Below are 26,147 nucleotides of genomic sequence, written 5' to 3' on the forward strand. Positions count from 1 at the left end.
TACCTCATATGTGTGCTTTGAACACCGTTTTCATATGCAGGCGCTACCCATGTATGCGTTTGCTTCCGTGAGTGAGCTCGTCGGGACGGGGTGCATTTAAATTTAAAAAATAAATACAATTGTGTCACTTTTATTCCTACTACAAGGAATGTAAACATCCCGTGTAATAGAAAAAAAGCATGACAGGTCAAAAAGACCTCAGATCTCATATTTACACTGAAATGCAATTTAAAAGAAAATAAAAAAAAAATTTGTTTGGAATTATTTTTTAAATGCTGTGGGCGGAAGTGACGTTTTGACGTTGCTTCCGCCCTGCAATGGTATGGAGCCGGGTGGTGGCAATCTTCCCTTCACCCAGCTCCATGCCAAGCAGGGGAAAGGACCTGATCGCCTCTGCCACTGCCGGTAGTTCGGGTAAGCGGCGGAGGGCACCGGAGCATGGCGGGAGGGGGGCCCTCTCCCGCCACCGATAAAAGTCATCTGCGAATCCGCCGCTGAGACCACTTTTATCTGAAAGCGTATCGCCCGCTGAAGTAGTGGATACCGGGGTTATGGCAGCTAGCTGCTGCCATAACAACGATATTCCGCATCAAAGACCCGGGGTATAATGACCACGGGCTGTCCGTAAGTGGTTAAAGTGTGACATGTTAGGTATCTATTTACTCGGCGTAACATCATCTTTCACATTATACAAAACAATCAGGCTAACATTACGTGTTGTTTTTTTTGTATTCATGAAAATGTAAAAAAAAAAATTGCTGCGCACATACCGTGTGACATAAAAAGTTGCCATAGAGTGTCTGCTAAAGCAACATATATAATGTTTGGGAGCAAAAAAAATATGATTTTTACATGTAGGAGAGAAGTTTTCAGAATTAGCCTGGGTGGCAAGGGGTTAATTACCATAAGTAATATACAAATAATTATTATATATTGTTTTCAAGGTCATTTACTAAATTTTCTAAATCTGTACTCAAGCAGGTGGCTTAATGGACAAATTATTGAAGTTTGAAGTTATAACTTCAAACCAGTAATTTCACAGTAAACAGATCAATAATAAATGATTATGTGTAGCATTACCCACGGAGGAGCTGCTGGATTTTTGGGTGGCACATTACCTCATGGCTCCTCCAAATTCCTAGGGGTGAATGATGCGTATTGCATATAGTAGAAGTAAAGGAATGTCCACGAGAGGTGCTCTTTGCTGTGCTTTTTATTACCCAGCCGGGTAAAAACAGTAAACTTGTGGTGAGGAAAGTAAAGTTGAAGAAGAAGGGAGAATAGCAGATTAAGGCGTGATGATAGGGAACAGTCCTGCTCCCAAGCGTAACACTTCTCTGCGCCACTCCCGGTACACTAGTGGGTCTAGTGTACCCGGACAGGCCTCTCTCACTGACCTGGCAGCCGGAGTATCACTGGAACAATTGTAGGACAAAGTCTCTGCCACAGACCCTCCTTGGTGAACTTGAGGAAAAATTCTCTGCCACAGACCCTCCTTGGTGAACTTGAACTTGAGGAAAAATTCTCTGCCACAGACCCTCCTCAGTGAGCCTCAGAAAGACACCTCTGCCACAGGTCCTCTCTGGATTGAATTCTTGAAAATATTCCTCCTTGAATGAGTTACGCCTGGATCTCCTTCAACTTGTCGCCCAGGTACCGACTGACAGGTGATCAATCCCTCAGTGTCCGGCTACCTCGATCCCCGATGGTTTGTCCAGGCCCTTTTGGACCGCCAGCCTCTCAATGGCGCTCCTCAGACAGACTCCCCACCGAACAGCAGTACAGCTTGGGATCCTCAAAGGTGGAAACCCAGTCACTCACCGGGTCCCCGTCGCTGTTCAGATGCTCCAGGCCAGCATGGTCCCGTAACCATGAACACTGGGTGGCACTCATGCCCCAGCCAGGTAGGCTATAACGCTGGGGCGCCGTGATGTGGTCACCCTAAAGGTGGGTTCCACACTGGACGAAGAAGACCCAGAACTAATGGCGTCTGCCTCATAAATACCCCTCCCAGCATGCACATCAAGGTCAAACCCTCCTGATTGGCTGCTGGGAAAAAGCACCCAAACCTCGACTTCACTGCTGCCACCTGCAGCCCCGGGGCTGGAAGAACACCCCAGTACAGCAGAATAAGCCTACAACACAGCCAAGCTGAGACAGAGACCCTGTTTTGCACTTAACAATTTGGATCAGAGTGTAACTACACTCTGATCTACCCTTAAATTTAACTAGCACCGGTACCATAAAGTACACAGGCGCTGCATATGTTATAACATATTGCATATAAATATATGAATTAGCTTGAATATAACAGTACCTTTTCAGCAGGCAGCAGATTCTCATTCTCCCTCTTAACTGTGTGAGAAAAAACATGGGATTGTGGGTAAATCTTATACACATAAACACATGTTTTTTCCTTGTAGTTATAAGGGCTGGGCTGGAAGGGAGCATTTATCTTTTAGACACATGCACCGTCTATGACACTGCAGTGAGAGGCATGCCTCAACTGCAGCATTTTTATTGGACAGCTGGGACCAATGTTACTTTACCATTGGTCCAAAACTCCAAGCTGTTTATTGAGCTCAGTGCCTCTGACAAGAAGTGAGGAGAGGCACTGTGAGCTTAACCTCTCAGTCTGCTGCAAACAGAGTGTGTAATCTTGTATTTAAAGTGTATTTAGTTTTTGACAGGCTGCGCAAGAAGCCCCATATCCCTAGAACCATAGGAGCCCCAACGGTGGTGGGGTAGCACTTAGGCTACACAACCCCCAAATTTGGGAGCTCGGCGACCTGAGGTCATAGAGACACGACCTTCAAAGCTAGATTTTTTTTTAATGTTCATGGCCCTGCCTCACCTGCTTCCCCTGATTGCACGTCCCTGCCGTATACCATTAGCGCTAGTCTGGGCACCACTTGCCAATCTTGCTATAGCCAAATGACGGGTACAGCACGAAATGATACAAATTTCATATGAGTACAGTGTTGCATGACCACGCAATTGTCATTCAAAGTGCGACAGCACTGAAAGCTGAAAATTGGCCTGGGCAGGAAGGGGGTCAAAGTGGCCAGTAATCAAGTGGTTAAAGTGTATGTCTTGGGGGAAAAAAAGCATTCAATACATCTTTGCAATTCGTGTACATTACCCCATGTTTTGTTTCTTTATAAACACTGTAGGAACAGTAAAATACCTGTTGCTCCTGCTAGAAATCCAGTGAATTTTTTACTTCCTGTATCAGCCCTGCCCAGTGGCGTCACTAGGGTTGGTGTCACCCGGAGCAGTAAAACATGGTGTCACCCCCCCTCTGTGTAGGCTGCCCAGCACCAAGCAGGCAGCGCACGGGCACGGGGCGCACCCCAAACCAGCCCCTGTAAATTATAGTATAGGGCAGTATAGTGGCAGGTTAGGGTAGTATAGAGTGGTATAGTGGCAGGTTGGTGTAGTGGGGTGGTATAGGACAGGTTAAGGTGGTATAGGGCATGTTGGGGTGATATAGGGTAGTTTGGGGTGGTATAGGGCAAGTTAGGGTTGCATAGGGCAGGTAGGGGTGGTATAGGGCAAGTTAGGGTGGTACAGGGCAGGTTGGGGTGGTATAGTGCAAGTTAGGGTGGCATAGGGCAAGTTGGGATGGCATGGGAAAGGTTGGGGTGGTACAGGGCAAGTTAGGGTGGCATTGGGCAGGTTGGGGTGGTATAGGGCAAGTTATGGTGGCATAGGGAAGATTGGGGTGGTACAGGGCAAGTTAGGGTGGCACAGGGCAAGTTGGGGTGGCATGGGATAGTTTGGGGTGGTACAGGGTAGGCTGGGGTGGTACAGGGCAGGCTGTGGTGGCACAGGGCAGGCTGGGTGGTACAGGGCAGACTGGGGTGGTACAGGGCAGACTGGGGTGGTACAGGGCTGTTTGGGGGGGTACAGGGCAGGCTGGGGTGGTATAGGGCTGTTTGGGGTGGTACAGGGCAGGCTGGGGTGATACAGGGCAGGCTGGGTGATACAGGGCAGGCTGGGGTGGTACAGGGCAGGCTGGGGTGGTACAGGGCAGGCTGGGGTGGCACAGAGCAGGCTGGGGTGTTACAGGGCAGGCTGGGCATGTCAGCTAAAAAAAAAACGGGATGGTGTCACCCCTCTAGCGGGTGTCACCCGGTGCGGCCCGCACCCCCCTAGCAATGCCTCTGGCCCTGCCCAATCTCCCATGCTGGACTTAAAGCGGGAGTTCACCCATAAAACATTTTTTTCAAAGAATCCCCTTAGATGGATGTTAATTTTGTCTAGGGGAATCGGCTAGTTGTTTTAAAATATGAGCTGTACTTACCGTTTTCGAGATGCATCTTCTCCGTCGCTTCCGGGTATAGGTCTTCGGGAGCGGGCGTTCCTTCTTGATTGACAGTCTTCCGAGAGGCTTCCGACGGTCGCATCCATCGCGTCACTAGTAGCCGAAAGAAGCCGAACGTCGGTGCGGCTCTATACTGCGCCTGCGCACCGACGTTCGGCTTCTTTCGGAAAATCGTGACGCGATGGATGCGACCGTCGGAAGCCTCTCGGAAGACTGTCAATCAAAATAGGAACGCCCAGTCCCGCAGCCCATACCCGGAAGCGGCGGAGAAGATGCATCTCGTAAACGGTAAGTACAGCTCATATTTTAAAACAACTAGCCGATTCCCCTAGACAAAATGAGCATGAGGCTAAGGGAAAAAATTGTTATGTACGGGTGAACCCCCGCTTTAAGTAAAACTTTGCTAAACTGGAGCAAGCATACATCTAAACTGATCAGCAGAGGTTTTCATTACTGTTTTTATGGGCTTCAAAGATGGATTTTTACTAAATGTTTCAAATAATCTTTAAATAAAGTAATTATAGACACTGTGATTTATTTGTTTGCTTACTTGCATGTAATCTTTAAAAGTGGCCACATCCACAGCATCTGTTACTTTGTATGTCTGATGTTCAAGCTGATCATAAATCACTTGGTCATAGTATGTTCGATGCCCCATCAGCTTACATGCATCCACTGCAGCCTACAAAACAGTAATCAGAGCAAATGATTGACATATTGATGCAGTATTACTATACATTTTTTTAAACTGTACATCATGAACATTTAAGCACTACTTCCTGTGTGTGCGCACAAGTTTTTTCTTCTCTTCCTGTTCTGTCTGACAACTGTCCCTTGGGTAGGAATTGTGGGGAAATGCTTCATAGGGGCACAGACAGCAATAAAATCTTGACACAGATTATAAATGTTCCCTACTCCACAAGAATTGTTATTTTTATATAGTAGTACTAAGAAATGTACATACAGTATATAAACTGTATATTCATTGTAATGATTACACTTCACAATGGGTGTGCGTTGAATAAAATTCATATATAGATCACCTCACTTGAAGGACTAATCACTCGTTTTCCACTGATGTATCGGCTGTTATGATTGCCTGAGCGGTGAAAAATCTTAAAGACAATGAATGGTGGGAACTCAAAGCCTGCAAATCTGTAAAAGAAAATGTGAATTAGGAATACATTCTGATCATAAAATCTGTCCCTCGAGTGTACTGCTAAATGTCACAGACCAACCTTTACCTGAATCTTACTTTACACTGCATTCCTGGATCCTTCAGCAGTTCTGCTTCCAGTGGACTGACCTTCTTCAGGATTCCATATGTGGCACATTTTTCCTGCAAAAATAGTTCAAGAAAAAACTCCTCCGTCAGGCTGGGTTCACACTATACTACACGACAGTAGTACGACTTTTATCCTACTTTGCTCTGCCAGTCCTACATTGATCCTACATTGGTCCTACATCCATCCAACTTTCATGAACTGGATACTACTTTGATCCGACTTTGTGATCAAAACAATCCCAGAGTGAGATAAAGTTATTTTACTGCTGCTGTAATCACGTCGGATGGTAAGGACAAGGTTCCTACTTTGATCCGACTTTAAAGATATTCAATGGGCTGAATTAGGATCAATGTCGGACCAAAGTAGTACAGGGAGCATTTTCAAAGTCGGACTGACTTGTGTTAAGACGGCTCTCATAGGGAAACATTGATTTTCACACATAATGCGACATGAGCTCCCAATGTCGGAACGTTTGTCGGACCAGTGTGAACCTGGCCTCATATGCAATAATGTTTCTCAAACCTACCGTCAAGCCCACCAACAGCTCATGTTCCCATTTCATAGTTGTAGCACTACAGAGTGTTTGTTGTAAGGCACTTGGGGCATAAGAATATGCATGCATCATACATACTAGGGGGAGTACAACTGGGGGAATCCGTAGTGGGGAAGGATCTGGGGGTTTTGGTAGATCATAAGCTCAATAATGGCATGCAATGCCAAGCTACGGTTTCCAAAGTGAGCAAAGTCCTTTCTTGTATTAAGAGAGGTATAGACTCCAGAGAGAGAGATATCATTTTGCCCCTGTACAAATCATTAGTAAGACCTCATCTGGAATATGCAGTTCAGTTTTGGGCCCCAGTTTATAAAAAGGAAATTGGGGAACTGGAGAAAGTGCAAAGAAGGGCACTCCTGCATCCGGGACGTCACCTCCCGGCTCCCTTTTCTGTCTGCTGCAGCCTGTTTACTACCCCTATGAAGGAGTCTCTTGGTCCCTTCCAGCGGCGTGACATCACTCCACTAACAGCCGGAAGGGGGGGACTCAGAGCGTTGCGCAGAGAGCTGTGTGTCTGCGCTGCCTGTGACGAGCTAGAGAGGCAAGGACTAGTCTCGAGGAGCCTGCCTGACTAGTGGAATTTGAACCTAGCAGACAGTGTGCTAAAAAAGACTACTGAACTTGTTTAAGAATAAGTAGAACCTGTTAAGAGCATATAATTAAATGGCTGGATTGGGGGGGGAGGGGAGGAGGCAGACTGAGGTGTGGTCACCAGCACTTTATTAATATAAAATGGCAGATAAAAAAAAAGTTTTTGTGTTATTTTAAATGAGCCTTCTCTGACTAGCAAAAATATATATATATATAAATTGCAGCCTCACTATGCCATCACATGCAGCCTCTGTGCCATCAATTGTCGCCACTGTGCCCATCACACGCAGCCACTGTGCCCATCACACGCAGCCACTGTGCCCATCACACACAGCCACTGTGCCTATCAAACGCAGCCACTGTGCCCATCACAGGCAGCCACTGTGCCCATCACACGCAAAATCATATTTTATTTTTCCAATTAAGAAGGGTTCGGTGAATGCGCATATGAAACTGGTGCCTCCAACAAGGTTAAGAACCACTGGAGGAACTGAATTTATTCACTCTTGAGAAGAGGAGAATAAGGGGAGGTATAATCCACATGTACAAATATATAAGGGGTCCATATAGTGAACTTGGTGTTGAGTTATTCACTTTACGGTCAACACAAAAGACAAGGAAAAAAGATTTCACCTCCAAATACAGAAAGGTTTCTTCACAGTAAGAGCTGTGAAAATGTGGAACAGACTCCATCCAAAAGGTGGTTCTGGCCAGCTCAGTAGATTGCTTTAAGAAAGGTCTGGATACTTTCCTAAATGTACATAATATAACTGGGTACTAACATTTATAGGCAAAGTTGATCCAGGGAAAATCCGATTGCCTCTCGGGAAGGAATTTTTTTCCCCTACTGTAGCAAAGTGGATCATGCTCTGCTGTTTTTTTTTTGCCTTCCTCTGGATAAACTGTGGGTATAGAATTAAGTATATGGGATTGTACGATATTTTTTTTTTTTATGGTTGAACTGGATGGACTTTTTTCAACCTAACTATGTAACTATGTAATTATCAAGGAATATACATGTTCAAAAATAAAAAAGGTGTTAAATAAATTTACTGAGACAGATTTACTAATTGAAAGAAAGTAAAGCGGAAAAATAGAGTGATATTTACAAAAGTAACCATAATCTATACACAGTCAAGCAGAACTTGTCAAACAAAAAAATTGTTTAATTATCTAACAAAGTAATATTCATCCTAGCCAATCATTAAAAGAATACTTCAAGTGTAATGTTAACTGTTACAGTTACTAGTGTGCTTATGTTTGCACTCAACCAAGCTGTCAAGCCATCAAATGGCTGATGTAGCTGATGACATGTGCAACAATATGGCAACTACAGATCAGACAGAAGCCAACATGGCAGCTACCTTGGCTGTAAATGATACAAGGGTTTAGTTTCATCTTAAAATGGCCTTTAATAAATGTCCCCAGCCCCATTGATTTATATGGGTAATCTGTACTCAAGGCAGCTTTCAGTGGTCCCTAGGATTCTGTTTAAGCCTGGAACTATCAGTCTTATTTTTGTTCACACAGTGGGCTGAGCAAAAAAATGATGAGCTCAGGAGGAGATACTGTACTAACTATCTGATGTAAGTACAGTATTCTCCCAGCTGAGCTATTTGTGTTCTGATGCCCCCCTGCCAGGACACACTGGCGAGCGGATACCAATCGGCAGACTTTTTCCGGTCATGCCCCTTTGTTGGCCCATCTGCTGTACACACGGGCTGAATGTCGGTTAGTTTCTATTGAACCGGCCCATACAGTCCGATATTCTGCCCGGGTGTACGGCCCATTACTAATAAGAAATGAATGGGACTGTGTTACGCAAGTGCATTATGAAGAGGAGCTGACCAGGACAATGTCGGAGGAGGGATCACTTGATCAGGATGGCAACAAAAGTGAGTACACCGTTAAGTGAAAATTTTCAATTTGGGCCCAATTAGCCATTTTCCCTCCCCGGCATCATGTGACTCATTAGTGTAACAAAATCTCAGGTGTGAATGGGGAGCAGGTGTGTTAAATTTGGTGTGATCGCTCTCATACTGGTCACTGGAAGTTCAACATGGCACCTCATGGCAAAGAACTCTCTGAGGATCTGAAAAAATTGTTACTCTACATAAAGATGGCCTAGGCTATAAAAATGTTGCCAAGACCCTGAAACTGAGCTGCAGCATGGTGGGCAAAACCATACAGGGGTTTAACAGAACAGGTTTCACAGAGAACAGAGATTGAAGGGGTGGGGGGCCAGCCTGTCAATACTCAGACCATATGCCGCACACTGCATCAAATTGGTCTGCATGGCTGTCATCCCAATAGGAAGCCTCTTCTAAAGATGATGCACAAGAAAGCCCGCAAACTGTTTCCTGAAGACAAGCAGACTAAGGACATGGATTACTGGAACCATGTCCTGTGGTCACATGAGACCAAGATAAACTTATTTTGATCAGGTGGTGTCAAGCGTGTGTGGCGGAAAACAGGTGAGGAGTACAAAGACAAGTGTGTCTTGCCTACAGTCAAGCATGGTGGTGGGAGTGTCATGGTCTGGGGCTGCATGAGTGCTGCCAACACTGGGGAGCTAAAGTTCATTGAGGGAACCATGAATGCCAACATGTTTTGAGACATACTGAAGCAGAGCATGACCCCCTCCATTCAGAGACTGGGCCACAGGGCAGAATTCCAACATGAAAAACCCCAAACACACCTTCAAGACGAACATTGCCTTGCTAAAGAAGCTGAGGTTAAAGGTGATGGACTAGCCAAGCATGTCTCCAGACCTAAACCCTACTGAGCATCTGTTGGGCATCCTCAAACGGAAGGTGGAGGAGCGCAAGGTCTCTAATATCCACCAGCTCCGTGATGTCGTCATGGAGGAGTGGAAGAGGACTCCAGTGGCAACCTGTAAAGCTCTGGTAAACTCCATGCCCAAGAGGGTTAAGGCAGTGCTGGAAAATAATGGTGGCCACACAAAATATTGAGACGTTGGGCCCAATGTAGACATTTTCATTTAGGGGTCTACTCACTTTTGTTGCCAGCGGTTTAGACATTAATGGCTGTGTTTTGAGTTATTTTGAGGGGTCAGTAAGTTTACACTGTTATACAAGCTGTACACTCCCTACTATACATTGTAGCAAAGTGTAATTTCTTCAGTGTTGTCACATGAAAAGATATAATAAAACATTTACAAAAATGTGAGGGGTGTACTCACTTTTGTGAGATACTGTATGTATTCTGCTACAAATGTTTGTAAAAAAAATCCCAATACGTGTATATTGATTGGTTTGTGCAAAAGTTACAGCGTCTACAAACTATGGTATATTTTTATTTATCTATAAAAAAAGTTCCTGGTGCAGCTTGTGAGAAGCCATGTGGGGGACACAGCAAACATGTAGAAGAAGGTGCTCTGGTCAGATGAGACCAAAATTTGACTTTTTGGCCTAAAAGCAAAATGCTATTTGTGGTGGAAAACTAACACTGCACATCACCCTGAACACACTATCCCCACTGTGATAAATGGTGGTGGCAGTATCATATTGTGGGAATGCTTTTCTTCAGCAAGGGCAGGGAAGCTGGTCAGAGTTGATGGGAAGATTGATGGAGACAAATACAGGGCAATCTTAGAAAAAACCCTGTTAGAGCCTGCAAAAGATTTGAGACTGGGGCTCAGGATCACTGTACTTACATTGGATTGTAGCCAGAGCTACAATGGAATGGTTTAGAACAAAGCATAGTCATGTGTTATAATGGCCCAGTCAAAGTCCAGACCTAAATCCAAGTGAGAATCTGTGGCAAGACTTGAAAATTGCTGTTCACAGACACTCTCCACCCAATCTGACAGAGCTTGAACTATTGCAAAGAAGAATGGGCAAAAATGTCACTCTCTAGATGTGCAAAGCTGGTAGACATCCCCAAAAAGACTTGCAGCTGTAATTGCAGTGACAGGAGGTTCTACAAAGTATTGACTCAGGGGTGCTGAATACAAATCCACACTTTTCAGATATTTATTTGTAAACAATTTTGAAAAACATTTATAATTTTCCTTCCACTTCCACTTCCAATTATGTGCCACTTTGTGTTGGTCTATCACATAAAATACATTGACATTTTTGGTTGTAACCTGACAAAATGTAGAAATGTTCAAGGGGTATGAATACATTTTCAAGGCACTGTATTAGTTTAGGATTTATATTGTCTTGAAACGCAGTGAATATTTCTATTTAATTTATGCTTTATAAATGTTTATGGCATGCAGTTTTTTTTTTTTACCCAAAGGGAAAGTATGCTGCTTTTCACTCCATCACTACTAGTGTTTTTTTCTGGCTGGGCGTTTAGAAGGGCTTATGCAAATTAGTGTACAACGTAAAGTTTTTTTTGCATATCTGAAAACGCTATTGTTTTTGTTATAATCATATGCGCCATGTAATCTTACCATGCATTCAGCTGCGTAAAATCAAAGTAGGACTCACAGTCAATAATTCTGCATAATTTATGCCTGCATGTATGTAAACACATGCTGCGATTGAAAACTGAGCTAGAGGAATTAAGGAACAATTTTACAGATATTTACGGGTCTGATAGCATGTAAACAGAAGCATTTTAATGACCATTATATGCGTTTTTTATTGCAGGATTTTTTTGCCACTGAGATCATGTGTATATACAAGCATTTTATATTTGCCTGTGTGTTTGAGCCCTAAAAGTTGTGAAATGCAAATATATCTTAATGTTTTATAACTAAACAATATTTTGTTTTTCCTAAAGCCGTGTACACATGATTGGATTTCTGATGGAATCAAATCCGATGGATTTTTTTGTCGGATATCCGATGAAGCTGACTTTCATTAGTGTACTAGGTAGCAGCAGAAGCAGCAACGGTCAGTCAAACCCCGCTAAGCATTCTACTTGCCTTTAACTTTTTATTCACCTTAGGTACATGAAAAGTCGAAAGGTTAATAAAGGAAACACCATGCTTTTTAGACACACTTTTGGATGCATGTAAAATAAATAAATCAAAGAGCTATTTGTCCTGTGAAGATGTATTTACATTTGTTCTGTTTTGCAAATAGCGGTAAAAACAAATGTTATTAGGCTACTTTCTCTCCAGATTGGATGTTTATCTTTTATACAGAACAGAGGGTATCAGGAAAATACCACATTATGACCAACAGATGGAGCTGATGAGCACAAGAAATGAATACTTTGTACTATCATCTTTAGCTCCAACTAGTGTTTATAATGAAGCATTTTGCTGATTCACTATGCATGAAAAACATTTGACCTGGAGGGAAAATAGCATATGAACATTCATGTTTGCCCCCATGCACACTTAATGCATCTACATGCAGTTTCACAGGACAAATAGCTTTGTACATTTTTTTTTTATAAATAAACCCCCTAATCTTGATGCCTTTTGTCATGCAAATTAGCATCAACCCCAAGTATTTTCTCCTACAGTATTTGGAAATGTGCGTCCGGGTAGGAGAGCTTACTGTAATAAAACAAACACGCGTTTTATGTAATCTTTGTAAATAATTCTTCAAATTATGAAAAGATCCCCTATTCCGAACACCTTTGTATTAAAGGGGTGTTCCAGGCAAAAAAAAAATTAAAAAGCCAGCCAGCTACACATACTGCAGCTGCTGGCTTTTAATAAATGGAGACTTACCTGTCCTGGTGTCCCTCGATGTCGGCACCGCAGCTGATGTTTCCCATCAGCTGTCGGGTGCTGCAGTCGCCATTGAGGGTAAGGGAACCCAGCAGTGAAGCCTTTCGGCCCTGCGCCTCTCTCCTATTAGCCTGCGGCCAGGGGAGGAGGAGGAGGGAGCCCCACGGTGACGTCACGGACGCTGCTGGACTCCCGGAGGTGGGAAAGGATACCTGTCTTAGACAGGTATCCTGTGTCCCCCCCCCCCCCCCGAAAGGTGCCAATTGTGGCCCTGGAGGGGGGAGGAATCCAATGAGCAGAAGTTCCACTTCAGGGTGGAGCTCCGCTTTAAGCTTATTAAAGAGCAAATAGCATGCCAGCATTTAAAGGCCTAGCACTTAAAATGCTTACTAGAAGTTTCACCTTCAGACACATCTTCTGCTCCATAATAGTTAGTTTATAGGTATACTCCTAATAGATAACCATTTACAGTAATTGTAGTAATTCATACTCCAAAATAAAGTGTCAGTGTCATGAAAAATAATTAGTCATATAATGCCTACTTACAGCTGCTCGGATGGCATGTTTAAGTAGCCTAAAAAGTTTTCTATTGTGGTGACATCTCCACGCTCTCTGAATACAGATGGCTGCAACTCCCACTTCCATCCTAGGTACAATAAAAATAAAAAAGTGTAAATCCTGGATGAATATTTTTCTTGGATCTTGTGTAAAAAAAAAAAATTATACAGACTCTTTAGCATTACACCCCATTATGAGCTGGACTGGTAAAGGCATTAGAACCAGTTTAGCGCATTGCGTGATCTCTGGTAAAAAATTCAAAATTCCTGTTGAAGGACCACTGTTGTTGACTGGCCAACTTTTTTCAATAATTACAATTTGGCAAAGGCCACATGTCCAATGCCTCGACACTGGTCACATCTAACAGGGATAACAATGAAGTGGGTGGAGTAAATAAATTAGCTTTGTTTCTCTAGATAGCCCACTTTAAAGAATAACTCCACTTTTGTTGAGAAAAAAAAACATTCCCCTCTGAGTGATCTATGTACAGTGGGGATCGAAAGTTTGGGCACCCCTAGGTAAAAATTTGTATTAATGTGCATAACGAAGCCAAGGAAAGATGGAAAAATCTCCAAAAGGCATCAAATTACAGATTAGACATTCTTATAATATGTCAAAAAAAGTTAGATTTTATTTCCCTCGTTTACACTTTCAAAATTACAGAAAACAAAAAAATGGCGTCTGCAAAAGGAGGAAGAGCCGATGGTGACGTCATCTTTGCTCGCGGCCGAGAGCAGAGACATTGTAAACTATACGCTACATGCTGTCTGAATACGATCGTTTTGTAAGTGTATCTTCTTTTTTATATTAAATCGTTTTATCAGTTTTACACTATGGAGTTCTTATTTGTTTGATTGAGAGCCATCCCACATGTGTACTTATTGCTGGAGCTGGAGCCTAGGGATCTGTGGATCACTGACCAGAGGGATTAGTGTGACAAGGACTAAACGGGCTGACCGGGAGCTTCCTATCACAGGCCAAATTTGCTATTAAACCAGCAGTATTTGGAGATCTACAGGCTTTTTATAAGCCTTCTTGAGGTGAGAGGCTTGGGCAAACGGATCACTTGCTTTGCATGTTATGCACTGTGGGACCTATTGTGAAGTCAAGCACTTTTATTGGAACATATATGCACTTTTGAAAAGTACTGTCGATTGAAGCACTTTACTGTGACTATTTTTGGACACTGGATTGATATCCATTTTATTTTTGCACATATTTTGGAGTGTGGATTGTGCACAGAGACTCATGTTTTTTATTCATATTCTTATTCTTTCATTTAATTATTTGCATGTCTCATATTTATTTATTCTAATTTTTATGGATTACATCATATTATTTAACACTTTTTTACGTTAATTTATTTATCATCACTTAATTGGTGATATACTTTATACCACACAATGGTTCATATCTACAACAACATCACCCTCCTTTTTCATCCTGTTGATTGATGGTGGGTGACAGTGATCAGGAGTGACACATATTATTCTGGCTCTATTTTTTCAACATTTGGATTGTGACTACAGCAGTATTTTAGAAGTTTATTTAGTTATTTGTTATTTTTAGTAATTAACAAGCGCCATTGCCCTCCCCCAGGTCAGGAGTAAATAATGCAGAGTGCAGGGATCAGTAGTATATAATACAGAGTGCAGGGATCAGTAGTATATAATGCAGAGTGCAGCGGTCAGGAGCAACACAGAGTTCAGGGGGAAGTAATATGTGATGTACAGTGCAGGGATCAGTAGTATGTAACAAAGAGGTCAGGAGTAAATAATGCAGTGTTCAAGAATACAGAACACCAAGTGCAGGGTCAGTAGATTGGAACACACATCTTGAAATGTGGCCTATGGCCGGGCTCCAAGTAGTTAAGTGGTTAATGTACTGTTGCATGCCATTAATTAACACTTACATAATTGTTATCTTTGATTGATTCGTTTTGTCATAATTTCTTGTTGCTGGTAGCGATTCTATAGAGGCACTTGTAGGAAGACTGATAGAGATGGATGTTCCTGACATACCAAATAAATTCATGACTCTAAAAAAAAAAAAAAAGTAAAAACACTGAAATGTCAGTTGAGAAAATAACATACAATACATGTATTCAGAATGTATACCATGCAAAAAGATGCTTGAGAAACATCCAATCGATCAGTCACAGTGGCCGCTCTCTTACACTAGCAATCACAAAGAAGTCCTGGGGCTGGTACCTCACACACACATCAAGGGTTGTTCCAATAAATTTTTAGGGGCTGTACTGTTTTTAGGGCCAGTTCTTCACACCCCATGCAGTCCAGTGCATTTTTTGTCTGCATCAAAAACACATGGAAAGTGAGTTACAGTGAAACCTTGGATTACAAGCATAATCTGTTCCAGGAGAATGCTCGTAATCCAAAGTACTTGCATATCAAAGCGAGTTTCCCCATTGAAGTCAACGGAAACTAAAATAATTTGTTCTGCATTGACTTCAATGGCATGCAATACTGCATGTGGCCAGAGGTGGGGGGTGCTAGAGAGCCTCGGAAACGCACGGAAAGGCCCAGGGACAGCTCGGCTGTCCTCGGCAAACCTCGGAAAGACTCAGTTTCTGAGCCCGAGCTGTCCTCGGGCCTTTCCCTGCATTTCTGAACGGCGCCGATCACCTTAGACCAAATGCGGTACTGCACTCCGCTTTGGCCTGAATCTTGCTCATTTTGTGAGACAACACTCGCAAACCGAGATAGGATTTTTTTAAATACAGTGCTCGTCTTGCGAAACGCTTGTTAACCGCGCTACTCGCAATCCGAGGTTCCACTGTATATGGTTTTCAATGGCATAGTTCATACCAGTGCTTGCAGTTCCAGAAAAACAAGTAAAACATGCTGCATTTTTCCTGCACTGGACGGTACTGGAACACTGTAAAACTCATCAAAAACACGCCTAAACGCACTGGAACACACGTGTCATTATTTAAGGTTAAGGAAATAGAGGGGGGGGAAATGCACTGGACTGCATCAAAAACACAATGGATTGCATCTGGAACTGGTGCTGATTTGTAAAAGGGACATTAATGGCAGTGAGCTTTAGCAGTTTATTGTAATGTGTCCACATTCATTCACATTTTTTTCTGTAGCATGTTCCTGGTCTTTGACCATCTCCTGGAGAGTGTTGGTGGACTCTGACCATCTCCTGTAGCATGCTTTCAGTGTCTGACCATCTCCTGCAGCATGTGTTTGCTGTCTTTCACCATCTCTTGTAGCATGTTTGCAGTCTCTGACCATCTCCTGTAGCATGTTTGCTGTCTTTCACCATCTCATATAGCATGTATGCAGTCTCCAACCATCTCTTGTAACAAGTTTGCAATCTCTGACCATCTCCTGTAGCATGTTTGCAGTCTCTGACCATCTCATGTAGCATGTTTGCAGTCTCTGACCATCTCCTGTAGCATGTTTGCTGTCTTTCACCATCTCTTGTAGCATGTATGCAGTCTCTGACCATCTCCTGTAGCATGTTTGCTGTCTTTCACCATCTCTTGTAGCATGTATGCAGTCTCTGACCATCTCCTGTAGCATGTTTGCTGTCTCTGGCCATCTCCTGTAGCATGTTTGCAGTCTCCGACCATCTCCTGTAGCATGTTTGCTGTCTTTCACCATCTCTTGGTGCGTGTTTTCAGTGTCTGACCATCTACTATAGCATGTTTGCAGTCTCCAGCCATCTCCTATAGCGTATACAGCGCTCCTACACTGCCCCTGCTCAATGGAATGAATGAGCACTTTTAACCAATTCTGCGGCCGCCATCAGGGGTTAAAAGCACTGCTAAAACCCACCGCGCTAGTGTGGTCCAAAAAAAAAAATACACATATTTGGTTTATTTTTACCATAGAAATGTAGCAGAGGACATTTTGGCCTGCATTTATGAAGAAAGATTATTTGTTTGCAAAAACTTATAACAGAAACGAATAAAAGCTTTTTTCCAAAATGTTCAGTTTTTTTTTTTTTTTCGTTTTTATGCCAAAAAAAATATAAAAATACCACCAACTTTAGTCAGAAAATTAAATCCTGCTAGATTACTTCACGCTGGCCCATTTTGCAGGTATAACTATGTAAAACATAAAAAATGTATTTATGCAGTAATATACTGTCTCATCCTGCTCTGCACATGCACAGTTGCTCTCCATTTTTAGGCACAGCTGAGTTTGTAGAGGCCTTGAATTAAACCCTCCTATCCTTTACAGCCCAGTAAGCTGCTTCTGTTTGATCTGCAACTGCAATTATGCTGCACATGTGATTAGTTATGACACCAACCATTTGATGGTTTGACAGTTTAGAGGAGGACACAAGCAAATGTGACAGTAAGCAATATTGGCATTCTAGGAATGTAACTATTTTTTTTAAACTGTTAAATCAGTGGGTTTAGTTCCGCTTTATGATTTAGTGCTGTTCAGGGGCTCTGGACTTCAGCAAAATGGCAGCCATCAGCAAGAAGAAAGAGGAGCAATGCTGGAGACAGTGAGCTTCAGCAAAATGGCAGCCATCAGCAAGAAGAAAGAGGAGCAATGCTGGAGACAATTTACAGAACACTAATTTTGGAAGTATAATTATTATTGTGGAATGTATGTTCCTTTCTAAAGAACAATGGCCCAGATTCAGCATAGCTTGCGCGATATTTGCGGGGGAGCAGGGCAACGATTTTGCCCTGCGCCCCCGCAAATATTTTGCGCTGCCCTCGATTCACGGAGCAGTAGCTCCGTCAACTGCGAGGGCGCGCCGGCAAATTTGCCCGGCGTAAGCGCGCGCAAGTTAAATGATCCCGCCGGCGGCGGGAATCATTTAAATTAGGCGCGCTCCCGCGCCGAGCGTACAGCGCATGCTCCGTCGGGAAACTTTCCCGACGTGCATTGCGGCAAATGACGTCGCAAGGACGTAATTTGCTTCAAAGTGAACGTGAATGGCGTCCAGCGCCATTCACGAAGCACTTACGCAAACGCCGTGAAATTCAAATTTCACGGCGCGGGAAGGCCGGCTATACTTTAGCATTGGCTGCCCCTGCTATTAGAAAGGGCAGCCTTGCGCTAAAGTTGCCGTACGGAAACTCCGTACCTGGCTTGCACGGGGGCCGCGCAAGTTTGTGAATCAGTTGGTAGTATGCAATTTGCATACTACACGCTGATCGAATGGGAGCGCCCCCTAGCGGCAAGCACAAGAATGCAGCCTAAAATCTGCGAGGCATAAGTGCCTTATGCCGCGCAGATTTTAGGCTGCAGTCGGTGTAACGAGGTTCCTGAATCAGGAGCACTCGTTACACCAGAGCAGGTAAGCAATTGCGCCGTGTAACTTATGGTTACACGGGCGCAATTGCTTCTTGAATCTGGGCCATTATTTTTTATCAAGTTGTTATGAGTAATTTTCCGCTTTAAGGGCCAGTTCACACCAGATGCAGTTCCGTGTGCTTTTTTTCTGCACTAAAAATGCATGCACGGTGTTTTCCATGTATTCCAATGGCTCTAGTTTACACCATGCAGTCAGTTTTCGGTCAGTTTCTGCATCGGAAACTGACTGCGTGGTGAGAACTAGAGCCATTGGAATACATGGAAAACACTGTGCATGCATTTTGTGCAGAAAAAAAGCACACGGAACTGCATCTGGTGTGAACTGTCCCTTAGAGCTACCACCATGTATGTAACACAATGGACTGCCTGATTGGCAGGGCTGGTGCAAGAATTTTTGACACCACAGGCAAAACCTCATTTTGCTGCCCCTCCTTGGCTCCACCCCTGAATCCACCCCCTTTGCCCGAGCATCAGGAGCCGGCGCTAGAGGAAGCATGCGGCTGCAGTAGAGAGCACTGATCATAGAAGCGCGCAGGGGATGTTTGCATCCGTTCCATCAGGACATGTCCTCCAGTGCTGCGCCTCAATAATGATCAGTGGCGGTGCGTCCATAAAGGGCGCACGGGTGCCACCCCCTCTCATCTGCCACCTGTCTATCACCATAGAGCATTGCATGAATCTATCTATGGTCGCCCATTCAGGTGCCCGGCCTCTTTTTGGGCGCCTGAATTACAGCGGCAGGGTATTTTCTGGAAGCACCTTATTAGAGCCATAGGCTCTAATAGGCATCCACAAAGGTGAACAGCGGGCGCCATGCTGCGCGCTCGCAGTTCACTCAGCGCTGTGTTAGAAAAGCGAATGAATATCTCAGCCAATCGGGTGCTCGGGTCTGTTACCTGTCACCTGATTGGCTGAAACGACAGGCGTTGTGATTGGATGCCTATCAGGCGTCCAATTGTAGCAGAGGACAGGAGAAGACATTGAGGAGCATAGAGGACATCGCCTCCGTGACCCGCTGCCCCATCGAGACAGGTAAGTGCTGGGCGGGCGGGAGATGCACACTGGCAGCATTTGATGGGCACAGTAGCGGCAATTCATGGGCACACTGGCAGCAATTGATGGGCACAGTAGTGGCAATTGATGGGCACACTGGCAGCAATTGATGGGTACAGTAGCTGCGTTTGATGGCACAGTGGTGGCAATTTATGGGTACAGTGGTTGCGTTTGATGGGCACAGTGGCTGCGTTTGATGGACAAAGTGGCGGCAATTGATTGTACAGTGGCTGCGTTTGATGGGCACAGTGGCTGCGTTTGATGGGCACAGTGGCTGCGTTTGATGGGCACAGTGGCTGCGTTAGATGGGCACAGTGGCTGCGTTTGATGTTTTTTTTTTCACTGATTGTTTGAGCCCTCCAAAAAACAATTGAGCACAAGCCACCACTGATAATGACACAACAGAGCGGCTGTCTGAGTAACATGCAGCAGAGGCATCCCCTTAGATGTGCACGCTTTATCCCAGCAGCGCCCACTAGAGGTTATAACATTTATTACAGAGGTATTTATAATACAGCACCGAAAACTAACCAGCAGCAAGCAGTGCGCCCTAGGTGGCCGTCTAGTTTGCCTAGTGGTAGCACCGACCCTGCTGATTTGTTACAGATTGATCGGATAGTTAGGCAGGTCTTTATGTGACATCGTTTTGGTCGAATTATTGTACATAGACCTTCCGAATCATCTCTCTTTTTCCATTAGCACAATAATCCTGCTGTGATTAGACTTCCTATTATCTATCCAATGTATGTCCCTGATCTGATGATTACCAGGATTTATCTTAGTTTATAAAAAAATCTCGCGTCCGCAGTTACCATGGTAACCTCCCGGCCAGAGATCGCAATCCCGTCTCCCAGTTTAGAAATGACTGCTTATCCTGGTATCCTCCTGCCTCCACCATAGCCTGTCTGTTTTACACTTTTGCCTTCATTCCCACATCAGCTCACCCGAGGCTCCGTAGTTCTCACCGTAGAAGCGCCTCTGAGATTTGTCCCATGTGTGTCTCCGTAGTGTAGCGTTTCTGGGAGGACGCGTTGCTAGGGCTTTGTTGTTGCCAAGGTGAGCACGGCCTAGTTTCCTCTCGCAGCCCGGTCTCACCTCCGCTGTCATGTTCAAGGTGAGGAATGAAAGTGTGGAATAGAGGAGGGTGTGTGCACGGCATGCCGAGTGCTGCTGGTTCTGTATGTAATACCGGGCGGGAGGCTGTGTGAGGAGAGGGCACAGGCCTAAATTCTCCTCACGTGGGTCAGTGTGACCTGAATGTACCAGAAGGGAACTTCCAGGTGCTGCTCTGAGGAGATGTACCTCTCACTAATAAAGCATTTCATTGGCTGCAAAACATTCTATATGTTCTAATGGAGTGCTGCAGACCACTGTGTTGTCTCAGTCACTAAAGCTGAGAAGACGGCTGGTATTGGCTGAGAGAAGTCCTACGCCTCCTGTATATTGGACAGCAAAGGCCCCAGTCACACCTGAGCGCGGGGACCACGCTTTCCCTTGTGCGTTTTCACACGTTAACGCACATCGTGCCTAAGGCAGCTCATTCATTTTAATTGGCTGCCCTATGCGCAACAAACGCTTCAGAACCTTTTCGGTCACTCTGTGTTGTTCGTTTATTCATTTCGCATTTTGTCACGCAACAAATATATGGTGAAACATGTCTGTAACCCACGATTGGGGTGCCGTTAATAATGGCACCGCAAGCGTGACCTGCGACTGCAGTGCGTTTCTGATATACGTATGGCAAAACACACATTTGTGTGTGTTGTTGCGCTTTTAGTAAGTGTGAAGGTAGCCTAAGAGAGTTTTACGCTTTTATTTCTGCTTCTAAACGCCCCTTGGTGTTAGCTTATGCATCCATGCAATTATCGGCGTTTACAAAAAAACATCACTAAAGGAGAGCAAGTGTTTCAGCGGAAAAGAACGCCTGACTCGCCTAATTGCAAGGCGCATTTAGCGCTTGAGCATTCATTCTTTTCAATGGCCAGAATTAATTAATATTCTGCCAAGTTATATAGTCGTAGGGTTGGGAAAAGACACCGTCTATCCTGTGGTGTGTATGTCAATAGTACATTGTACATACCTGTATGTTGTGATCTTTAAGGTGCACATCTGATTGTGCTTTCGCACTGGGGCGGTGCGCTTGCAGGATGGGGAAAAAGTCCTGCAAGCAGCATCTTTTGGGCGGTGCGGGGGCGCTGTATTTAGCGATCCTAAACCGCCCCTGCAATTGAAATCAATGGCCAGCGCTGCCAAAGCTTCAGCAGCGGTGCTTTGCAGGTGCTTTTAACCCTTTTTTGGCTGCTAGCGGGGGTTAAAAGTACCCCACTAGCGGCCGAAAAGTGCTGCTAAAACTAGCGGTGCTTTACCGCTAACATGGCCAGTGCCTTAGTGTAAAAGTGCCTTAAAGAAGAACCCTCTACGCAGATTATGGCAGGTTAACCCTCTTCTCTTCCCAATTCAGTGAATGGCTACGTGTCTTTTTAACCACTTGCACTAAAAACCCCTTCCTGCCCAGACCAATTTTCAGCTTTCAGCGCTCTCACACTTGGAATGACCATTACGCAGTCATGTAACACTGTACCCAGATTACATTTTTATAATTTTTTTATTTTTCTTTGCACAAATAGAGCTTTCTTATGGTGGTATTTAAAGGGGTGTAAAGGTAAAAAGTTTTTTCACCTTAATGCATTCTATGCATTAAGGTGAAAAAACATCTGTGGATTAGTGCCCCGAGCCCCCCGTTTACTTGCCTGACCCCTCGAAAGTCCCACGCCGTGAACACGCAGGCTTCTCGGCCGGCTTCTCGGCTCATTCATTGGTTAATTGAAAGCAGCGCAGCCATTGGCTCGCGCTGCTGTCAATCACATCCAATGACGTGGCGCGCCGTGTGCCGAGTGATACAGTGAGCGGCTATATCACTGGAGCGCGCCCGCAGGAACTTACCACCATGCCGCCGAGGGGCCACTCTGTGCAAAACGAGCTACACAGTGGAGGTAAGTATAACATGTTTGTTATTTTTTTTTATCTTTAGTGTTCCTTTAATCTCTGTTTTTTTATCAAAAAATAAATAAGAAGACTGACAATTAAAAAAAAAACAAAAAAAAAAAAAACTTTCATAGTTTGTTATACAATTTTGAAACCAGGTAATTTTTCTCCTTCATTGATGTGCGCTGATGAGGCAGCACTGATGGTTTGTACTAATGGGCAGCACTGAAGGGCATTGATGGGTGGCACTGATGATCACTGATAGGCAGCACTGATCAGTGGCACCGGAGATGAGGCACTGGTGGGTACTGATGGTGGGCACAGCAGGGGCAGCCGCAGCCATCTGTGTGAGGGGCCGATGTCGGTGATCAACTTTTTTTCCCCTCACGCTGACGGCGTAAAGGGGAAAAAAACAAAGCTATTACCGATCTGCCGTTTACATCATGTGATCAGCTGTCATTGGCTGACAGCTGATCACGCGATAAGGGGCCGCCCACCCCATTATTTTATTTGGAATAAATGAACACCCAAACGTCTGACAATTCTAAACATGTTTGCAAAGTGCGGTTGAGTTGCTTTTTTTTTCTTTACACTACTTTTCTCCTGCCAGGAGGAAAGGCTTTTAGAAGAGCTGGGTGAAGGCCTGTGAGGTGTGTGAGGCCCAAGGCCGAAATACGTCCCTCCTCACAGCTTGTTTTAACCCCGAAAATCCCATGCCACAACCGTGTCCATTATATGTGGTTGTGGTGCGGCCCAATGCACTTCAACATGTCTGGCAGCAGTTTCACCCACTGAAAGAGACATGCTTTTTAAGTTTGCTGAAGAGGAAAGCATCATGTCCCTGGCATGTGTACAGCTCTGAGCAGCTGCATGATTGAAAAACCACGGCTCAACCACCTGATTTTACCCCCCTCTGGCTGCTTGTGTAAATGAGGCTTAAGGTGATTGTAAAGTCAGTTTTTTTTTATCTTAATGCATTAAAGGATATGTAAAGGTTTGTTTAAAAAAAAAAAGTCATACTTGCCTCCTCTGTGCAGTTGGCTTTGCACATAGTGGCCCGATCCTCCTTTTCTGGGGTCCCTCAGCGGCACTCCTGGCTCCTCCTCTTTTTGAGTGCCCTGTTGGAGAGCTGCTCTCCCTCAGGACACCCATGTCCTGCTGCTGCGTCCATTGACACAGACAGCAGGACTCGGTCCCTCCCCCGGCTCCAGAGTCATTGGATTTGATTGACAGCAGCGGAAGCTGCGCCGCTATGAATCTATCCGATCAGGACCCAAGACACCAGCTTGAGCTGGTGTGCCTTTTCCCATTGCTGGAACGATCGGGTTCAGGTAAGTAAAAGGGGGGCTCTAGGGGGCTGCTGCATCACATGAGGTTGTTCACCTTAATGCATAGAATGTGTTAAGCTGAAAGACCTTGAGGGGTTACAACCCCTTTAAGATAAAAAGCCTTCTGTGTGCAGCAGTTATGTTGTAGGAATGTCTCTGCCATCCGGGACTCCCCTCCCTCCCCCTCATTGACTGAAACAGCAGCGCAGCACTATTGGCTCCTGCTGTCAATCAAAGTCAGTCAGCCAATGAGAATAGAAATAGGAAAGAGACCTGGACAGGACCTTTACGCCAATCCAGCGTAAACGTATAATTGTGTTGGCAATGAACTCCTCGATCTGCACGCGGATCCAGGATTTTTTTTTTTATTATAAAGGGGTGGGGAGGAAGGAAAGGGAGAAGGAGGAATAGAGGAGCATCTGACAGATATCCCTTGCCTCTAAGATTAAGGTATAGGGTGAAAGAGAGATAAAGGTAAATATAGGTGAATATGCATATGGTGAAATAAGACAGAGCATTACGTTAATTTGAGGGTATTTTATAATATGTGAAGATAGATGTGTATATATTTATATATAGATGTGACTATGTATTTGTTTCTCACCTGGTTTTGTTTCTTGGATATTTCTGCCTTCTATTGATATGAAATAAAAATATATAAATACGAAAAAAAATAGAAAGGGGGTTGGGCCAGGCCGCAGCTCCGTGACTCAGCTTGGATGCCCCGAGAGCAAGCTGCGTGCTGTGGGGGCGCCCAACAGGAGGAAGGTGCCAAGAGCGACCCAAGAAGAGGAGGATCTGGGCTGTTCTGTGCAAAACCACCGCACAGGGCAGGTAATTGTAACATGTTTTTAAAGTCTTGTTTTTTTTAATTAAAAATAACAATCACTTTAATAGTGGACATACACGCTTCAATCATTTTTTTTCTGGTTGATCTCTGCCAATAGGAATAATCTATAGTCAACAACCCATGTGATATATATATAACGCATATGGGGAAGTGGATTTCTATCAATAGTTAAAGTTTTAATAAACCCAGAACCTGCATTCACTATATCTAGTCTCCCACAGTATACAGAACATGGAAATGCAATTATTATAGTAAATATAAACTGATAAATACCTCTTCTCATTAGCAGTTAGAGCAGTCTTGTATCTTCTATTAGTGTCCAGCTGGGCACTGGTTAAAGCTAGAGTTTTCATTCGCCCCTGACCCTCTGTTTGGACAGTGCTGATTGGCCCTGAGCTGATCACATGCACTCTCGGCTTAAAGCGGGAGTTCACCCGAAACTTTTTTTTTAACATTAGATTGAGGCTCATTTTGTCAAGGGGAATCGGGTGTTTTTTTTTTTAAATCAAAGCCATACTTACCGTTTTAGAGAGCGATCTTCTCCGCCGCTTCCGGGTATGGTCTTCGGGACTGGGCGTTCCTATTTGATTGACAGGCTTCCGACAGGCTTCCGACGGTCGCATACAGCGCGTCACGAGTAGCCGAAAGAAGCCGAACGTCGGTGCGGCTCTATACGGCGCCTGCGCACCGATGTTCGGCTACTTTCGGAAAATCGTGACGCGATGTATGCGACCGTCGGAAGCCTTTTTTTTTTATTCATTAAATATTTTTTTTTCCCAAAATGTTTGGGAGTTCTGAGTAATTTTCTAGCAAAAAAAGATTTTTACATGTAGGAGAGGAATGCCAGAAAATGAGACTCATAATTTTTACTGTTTACTTTACTGTATCGTTTTTTTTTTATCATTAAAGTGTATTTTTTTGTTTAAATTCCGCAAATACGGTGTGACATAAAATATTGCAACCACCACTTTATTCTCTAGGGTCTCTGCTTAAAAAAAATATAATATATATAGATATATATGTCATGTTTGGGTGTTCCAAGTAATTTTCTAGCAGAAAATAATGATTTTTACTTGTAAGCAACAAATGTAAGAAAAGGTTTGGTTTTTAAACTTCCTTCATCTACACGTCCAGAGTTCTTTCCTTTGATAAAAGAATGAAAAATACTTTGTTTCCACTCATTCCCATGTTGTAATAAAACTTGGCAGACTGCCTGGATTTTGTTTTTCCAGCTGTGAGAGCTCTCTGCACTTGTTAGAAAGATGGTGACTTGCTGTTTTGAAGATCGGGATGGAAAAAGATTGCAATTTTGATTCTTAAGGCCCCTTTCACATTGGGCAGTGGAGGTGCGGTGACGGTATAGCCACGCTATTTTTAGCGCCGCTATACCGTCGTATTTACTGCGATATTCGGCCGCTAGCTGTGCGGTTTTAACCCCCGCTAGCGGCCGATAAAGGGTTAATACCGCCCGCAATGCGCCTCTCTAATCCCATTGATTTCAATGGAAAGGCGCGGTATAGGCGCGGTAAACACCCCGCTCCTATACCGCTCCAAAGATGCGGCTAGCAGGACTTTTGGAGCGGTCCTGCTAGCGCACCGCTTCAGTGTGAAAGCCTTCGGGCTTTCACACTGCAGGGCATGATTTTTT

The 26,147-nt window shown here is 44.2% G+C and overlaps 2 protein-coding genes across 6 annotated transcripts in view; one reads left to right on the forward strand and one right to left on the reverse strand.

The window, feature by feature from the left end:
* C2HXorf58 (chromosome 2 CXorf58 homolog) overlaps positions 1-20,608 on the reverse strand; it is a 37,877-nt gene extending 17,269 nt beyond the window's left edge. Inside the window, exons 1-6 of one of the 4 annotated variants that reach the window (XM_040338259.1) lie at positions 20,302-20,608; positions 14,887-15,012; positions 12,963-13,062; positions 5,572-5,666; positions 5,371-5,482; positions 4,878-5,009 (exon numbers count right to left, since the gene is read on the reverse strand). In XM_040338259.1, the coding sequence (XP_040194193.1) occupies positions 4,878-5,009; positions 5,371-5,482; positions 5,572-5,666; positions 12,963-13,062; positions 14,887-15,012; positions 20,302-20,495 (759 nt within the window). In that variant the 5' untranslated portion in view covers positions 20,496-20,608. Of the gene's footprint in view, positions 1-4,877; positions 5,010-5,370; positions 5,483-5,571; positions 5,667-12,962; positions 13,063-14,886; positions 15,013-20,280 lie in introns of all 4 variants that reach the window. The other 3 variants (XM_040338260.1, XM_040338262.1, XM_040338261.1) reach the window with 3 other exon arrangements.
* The window catches only part of APOO (apolipoprotein O), a 114,961-nt gene continuing 109,173 nt past the window's right edge, over positions 20,360-26,147 (forward strand). For both annotated transcript variants that reach the window (XM_040338263.1, XM_040338264.1), the window contains exon 1: positions 20,360-20,450. In XM_040338263.1, the coding sequence (XP_040194197.1) occupies positions 20,442-20,450 (9 nt within the window). In that variant the 5' untranslated portion in view covers positions 20,360-20,441. The remainder of the gene's footprint in view (positions 20,451-26,147) is intronic.

The sequence above is a fragment of the Rana temporaria genome, chromosome 2 (assembly GCF_905171775.1).
Source record: "Rana temporaria chromosome 2, aRanTem1.1, whole genome shotgun sequence".
NCBI lineage: Eukaryota > Metazoa > Chordata > Amphibia > Anura > Ranidae > Rana > Rana temporaria.